This window comes from Cynoglossus semilaevis, chromosome 9, assembly GCF_000523025.1.
Source record: "Cynoglossus semilaevis isolate Cse_v1.0 chromosome 9, Cse_v1.0, whole genome shotgun sequence".
Lineage (NCBI taxonomy): Eukaryota > Metazoa > Chordata > Actinopteri > Pleuronectiformes > Cynoglossidae > Cynoglossus > Cynoglossus semilaevis.
The window spans coordinates 4,524,565-4,530,618 of record NC_024315.1 but is presented as its reverse complement, the minus strand read 5'-3'; the positions used below and the strand labels follow the sequence as shown (position 1 = coordinate 4,530,618).

The 6,054-nt window shown below is 42.4% G+C and overlaps 1 protein-coding gene across 2 annotated transcripts in view; it reads left to right on the top strand.

Annotated features, from left to right (window-relative positions):
- Positions 1 to 372: 372 nt before the first annotated feature.
- abcg2b (ATP-binding cassette, sub-family G (WHITE), member 2b) overlaps positions 373 to 6,054 on the top strand; it is a 5,890-nt gene continuing 208 nt past the window's right edge. The window contains exons 1-15 of one of the 2 annotated variants that reach the window (XR_003050539.1): positions 373 to 680; positions 809 to 868; positions 949 to 1,066; positions 1,145 to 1,300; positions 1,409 to 1,566; positions 1,784 to 1,935; positions 2,099 to 2,191; positions 2,595 to 2,743; positions 2,961 to 3,112; positions 3,376 to 3,465; positions 4,525 to 4,649; positions 5,023 to 5,177; positions 5,469 to 5,558; positions 5,652 to 5,704; positions 5,779 to 6,018. Coding sequence is in view for 1 of the 2 variants with exons in the window: in XM_008316623.3 (XP_008314845.1) it covers positions 529 to 680; positions 809 to 868; positions 949 to 1,066; positions 1,145 to 1,300; positions 1,409 to 1,566; positions 1,784 to 1,935; positions 2,099 to 2,191; positions 2,595 to 2,743; positions 2,961 to 3,112; positions 3,376 to 3,465; positions 4,525 to 4,649; positions 5,023 to 5,177; positions 5,469 to 5,558; positions 5,652 to 5,704; positions 5,779 to 5,926 (1,851 nt within the window). In the remaining variant the exon portion in view is untranslated. Of the gene's footprint in view, positions 681 to 808; positions 869 to 948; positions 1,067 to 1,144; positions 1,301 to 1,408; positions 1,567 to 1,783; positions 1,936 to 2,098; positions 2,192 to 2,594; positions 2,744 to 2,960; positions 3,113 to 3,375; positions 3,466 to 4,524; positions 4,650 to 5,022; positions 5,178 to 5,468; positions 5,559 to 5,651; positions 5,705 to 5,778; positions 6,040 to 6,054 lie in introns of those variants that run through there. The other variant, XM_008316623.3, reaches the window with a different exon arrangement.

Below are 6,054 nucleotides of genomic sequence, written 5' to 3'. Positions count from 1 at the left end.
ATGGTTTTATTAATCCTACAACATGAAGCACTGATTTGTTACGTCAGTGTCATATTTCTTTTGCAGGTCTATAATTGAAATTACTTGTAAATTATTTCTGCACATAAAACACAATATTCTGTGTATTATGAATAAATAGACAGAAACAACCATTTCTGCTCACCTTTATACATAGCATATGAATGTGTGTGTGTGTGTGTGTATACTGTATGATCATCCATGACAGATCCCTTGCTGTGAGTCAACAGCAACACTCACCTGAACACACTACAGTATAAACAGATTGGTTATCACGGAGCCTGATTTACATCTGGGATTGTAAATGACGGGGTTGTAGGGTAAAGTTCAATGTCACACTATCTCTGTGACAACATTCATAAGCCTGTGGACATGATCATGGTCAATGAGTCCAAAGATCTGCTCCGTTCAGACGCCAGCTCTTCCCCTGCTCTCTCTTCGTCTCTCCGCTCGGCTCTTCGAATTCTCTGATGCCCGTTTGCTTTCGGGACGATTACTTTTATTTTGAAGATGTTTACGGGAGACCAGGAATTTATCCCTCAGGAGGAATGTTTTCAGGAACGAGGGCCGACTGTCTCATTTAGCAACCTGCACTACAGTATTCAGGAGACAAGATGCTGCCGCAACACAGGGCTTGAAAAGCAGATCCTGAAAGATGTGAGGTAGGACCTGACAGTTCGCTGCATTATACAGTGTGTTCCTGCTGCATATAATGACTACACTAAAAAACAGCTCTGCTGTGAAGTATTAAAGTAAAGTATAACAGTTGTTATTGTTTGTTTGTTTTCAGTGGTATCATGAGACCTGGGATGAATGCCATCATGGGCGCAACAGGAAGCGGAAAAACTTCGTAAGAATTCCACACAGATACTGTTTCATTAACAAAAAAGGAAGATAAAAATCTGCGTTTTAATTTTTCTCTGCCTTCAGACTGTTGGATGTCTTGGCGGGAAGAAAAGACCCTGCAGGGCTGCGTCAAGGACAGGTGTTGGTGGATGGACAGGCTGTGACGTCTGAGCTCAGACTCTGCTCTGCTTACGTGGTTCAGGTTCGTTTTGTGCTTGTTTTTTTTTAACCTAAACTTTGTACAGTGGATTATTGTGGCTGTATGTCTGTGCATGTGCAGGACGACGTCCTGATGGGTACCTTATCTGTGAGGGAGAATCTGCTGTTCAGCGCTAACCTGCGTCTCAACCCAAAAGAATTCTCCACCGCAGATAAACACAGCAGAGTGAACGCCATCCTTCAAGACCTGGGGCTCACTGACTGTGCAAACACCAAGGTACTGGAGGAGGAACTCTGAGACGGATTTAAATCAAATATGAAAAGGTGCAGATGAAGATTCTGGAGAACTCAGTGTGTGTGTGTGTGTGTGTGTGTGTGTGTGCAGATTGGCACAGCGTTTCTTCGTGGTGTTTCAGGAGGTGAGAGAAAGAGGTGCAGCATCGGGATGGAGCTCATCACCTCTCCTTCTCTGCTCTTTCTGGATGAACCAACCACAGGCCTGGATTCCAACACTGCAAACTCCATCATCAGTCTGCTGCACAAGTACAACCAACCGACTCACTGATCACTGATGTCAGCAAACACGCGCTGGGGAGGAGGGGAGGAGCCTGTTGTTCACTCTTTACTGCCGGGTTTTTCTTACAAACTTTAAACTGTGATAAATCGTAATTTAAATTACACCATGACGTGAGTTGAGTTTAACGTGACGTCCGTACGATGCTTCAACTTAAACCCATGTATATTTTGAATGTGTCTCCAGTCTGTCCAGGAGAGGTAAGACCGTCATCTTCTCCATCCACCAACCACGCTACTCCATCTTCAGACTTTTCGATCATCTGACCCTGATGCACAAAGGAGAAGTGGTGTACGCCGGCGCTGCAGACAAGGCACTGGATTACTTCTCACAACTGGGTACATTCTCTGTGTGTGTGTGTTATTTTATTTTTTTAAGTATGTCTGGCTTCAAGTAATACAAATAATATCAGTGATTGTATTTATATTGAGTCCATGTTTGTTCTTGTCTCTGTCAGGGATTTCTGCCTGGTTTGAATCTGATTAGTCTGTTTTATAACAGGTTACCAGATTGAGCCCTTCAACAACCCAGCTGACTTCTTCATGGATGTCACCAGTGGAGCAGCAACATCTTCAATCATGGCACTCGCTTCAGGTTCAACCATCAGTCCCAAACTTACACACAGTGTCAAAAATGAACAACCCACAGAGGCTGTGACCACAGGTGTCAAATGTCAACATCAGATTCTATGGGATGTGTAACAATTTAGTATTTTCTCTTTCTCTCGATGTGTAACAATTTAGTATTTTCTCTTATATTTTATTTATTAAGAACAACGTGTCCACATATCAATAAAAAGTAGAAGCGTATAATCCTGCGTTCACCATTTCACCTGACAGTCATCAAAAAGAAAAAGAAACTAAAATAACGGCTCCTGTTCAAAAGGAGGAAACCATAATACTTTCTGCTCTTAAAACGTTACCCCCCCCCCCCCCCCCCCCCCCCCCACCCCCACCCCTCTCTCTCTCTCTCTCTCTCTCTCTCTCTCTCTCTTCAGATATTTCTAAAAACCCTTTGGCGACACAATACCAAGAGTCCTCACTTTGTCGGAGCGTCCTGAAGGAACTGGTCCGTATAAACCAGGACGCTGTGGACGGACCCAAAGGTCAAGGTCAACCCGACTATCCCACTCCCTTTCTCTACCAGGTCAGAAAAAGATTCAGTTTCCCAATAAACTTTATTTCTGGTCTGAGAGGTTTGGACTGAGGCGGACGTTTATATCGTCTCACCTCTGAATGAACTCACTTTATTATTTAATTGGCAGTGGTGCCATAACAATGATCTCTCCACCTGTCTGTCTGTCTGTCTGTCTGTCTGTCTGTCTGTCTGTCTGTCTGTCTGTCTGTGTGTGTGTGTCTGACAGATGCGTGTGGTGTGTGGCCGGACTTTGAGGAACCTGCTGAGGAACCCTCACACCTCTTACGCCCAGCTGCTCATCACCGTTATTTTTGCCCTCCTGGTGGGGGTGGTTTACTTCCAGATGCCCCTGACTCTGCCTGAAGCCATACAGAACAGGTAGTGAAGTGGCAGGATTGATGTCTTCAGTTCATATTAATGTCAAGGTTGAAGGTACGAGCACCAGGGTGTGATGTCTGAGTTGATTATAAAATGAGAGAGATAAGAATCCATGATGTCAAGATAAGGACATGACATTTCACACTGCTTTAACAACGTTGCTAACAGGGAATCCAAACATGATAGGATGACCTTTGACGACCTTTCCTGAGTGATTTTATTGATCAGATCATTTGATTATCAGAGGTTCTTTTTGTCTTCAGGAGTGGTGCCTTCTTCTTCCTCATCATTAACATGGTGTTTGCCAACCTCTCAGCTCTGGAACTGTTCATCAATGAACGTGTCATCTTCATGTGAGTAAACAACAGGACAGGAACTCTGTCCGAGCTCGTGACAAGGTCCTGACCTGAAGTCCAGTTATAGACCAGCATGGCCAACAAGGTTTTAGGTGCAACTCCTAAATGTGTTTTTTCTTTGTTTGTTTGTTTTTGCCTTGAGGATGCTGATGGAGAAGTACAGAGAAGGTCAGAAGGAGCTACATGTACATTGTGTATTTGTAGTTGGTTGTGGTTTTGTATGAGGAAGTCAGGAGTGATAGAAGAGTGTCAGCTAAGGTGAAAGGAAAGGTTTACAGGACGGTGGTGAGACCAGCCATGATGTATGGTTTAGAGACAGTAGCAATAGGCAGAAGACAAAATTCTCAATTTTTCAAAAAATTATACAAAACATCTTTTCAAGAAAAAAAATTTCAAAAAATTTTTTTCAAAAAAATAGACAGACAGGAAGGTTAGGAGAAAAAGACAGAGAAGCCAGATTGAGATGGTTTGTGGATACATTGGTAGAAGAATGTTAGAGATGGAGCTACCAGGTAGGAGAAAGAGAGGAAGACCAAAGAGGAGATATATGGATGCAGTGAGGGAGGACATGCAGGTAGTTGGAGTCAGAGGAGGAGATGCAGAGAACAGGGACAGATGGAAATCAATCATTTGCTGTAGCAACTTCTGAAAAAAGTTGAAAAAAAAAATTTCAAAACAATTTTTCAAAAAAAAATTTTCAAAAAATTTTTTCAAAAATATTTTTTCAAATAAATTAAAAAAAAAAAAAGTTTTCAAGAAAAAGATTTCAAAATTAAAAAAATATTTCTCAAAAAATATTTTTCAAGAAATATTTTTTCAAAATTTTTTCAAAAATAAATTTTCAAAAACTTTCAAGAAAATTTTTTGGAAAAGATTTTGACCAAAATTTTTCAAAAACTGACCTTTTTTGAATGATCAAAGAATGGACAGAATCAGGAATGAGGTCATTAGAGGGACAACACAGACAGGAAGGTTAGGAGAAAAAGCTAGAGAAGCTGTTTTCTTGTTTTATTTGTTTGTTTGTTTATTTGTTTTATATTGTGTTTTTCTTCCCAGTCACGAAAACTCCAGCGGCTATTACCGAACCTCAGTCTACTTCCTGTCTAAGATCTTCGCTGATCTCATTCCCAACCGCCTGATTCCCATTCTTGTATTTTCATCCATCACCTACTTCATGATGGGTAATTATCTGCTTGTGTACACCCACGTCAGTGCAGGTGTATGGCCGGGGCATCAGTGTAGTGTGGAGTCAGTGGTCTGTGGAGGAGAACACGTGCTGCTTCATTCACAGTAAATGAAGACGAGAAGCAGGAAGTTCATTAAAGGAAAACTGTCGACCAATCAGTCTTTCTATCATCCATCCATCTAAGGAAGCGGACTTGGGTCTGGAAGGTTTCAGGTTCAAGTCCAGCAGCTGCCACGTGCTGTTGTTGACTTCAATCTAAATGGATCTTTTTTCTCTTCTTCTTCTTCTTCTTCTTCTGTGATTTTAAAAATCAAAATCTTTTTCTTCTTCTACCATCTTTTTTTCTCACGCATGACGCTGTCTTCCAGGGCTGAGAGCTGGCGCGGAGCCTTTCCTGTGTTTTGTTCTGACCATGGTTCAGGTCAGTCTGGCAGGAGTCAGTCTGGCCTTCTTCATCTCAGCCAGTGTTTCCACCTTTGCCATGGCAAACATCTTCATGGCTCTGCCTCTGGTCTTCATGATGGTGAGACCTTCTCTCATGTTCACCACGTTAGGAATCTTATCAACCATCTTCAGAAGTTATGGTCAGCGCAGAGGTTCTCAACAGGGGTTTAGCGACCCCTGGGCAATCAGTGGTGTTACTGCAAGGAGCTCAAAGAATATTTGTTCGATTATAATTATTTTTATTATTGGTATTCAAATGTACATATAATAACATATGCACTTGATTATTATGGGATGGACGGTCAATGATGTAAAGCTAACATAAGGTTCTAATCAGTTAAAATAACTCTGACCTTTTGACCTCTTCTAGGTTTTTGGAGGGTTCTTGGTCAGTCTCAACAACATGCTGAGCTGGCTGTCGTGGCTGCAGTGGATCAGCATCTTTAAATACGGACTGAACGTAAGAACTCTTCATCACAGTGTGTGTGTGTGTGTGTGTGTGTGTAGGTGAAAGGAGGGGGGAGTTTCAGCCCCTCTGCTCTGTCTCCCCCAGGCTGCGTTCATCAATGAAATGAAAGGACAAGTTTTCTACAGCAACCGCACCATGTGAGTCTGACAACACACACACACACACACACACACACACACACACACATCTGAGCTTCTCTTCTCTACCTCAGCGTTCCAGGAGAGGTGTTCTTGGACCTCCAGGATCTTGACTACTCAGCTTGGGGGTTTTGGCAGAACCAGTTGGCTCTGTTTGGAATCATAACTGTGTGTCTGCTGCTGGCCTACGTCCAGCTGAGACGAATCAACCGCTGGAAATAACTGTCTTTTTAGAAACTGGGTTTTTTTTTATTGCACATGAACTTTTATAGTTGCACTTTCTATCACTTCAAACCGACCAACACACGTGCACTAACCGACCAACACACGTGCACACCAACACACGTGCA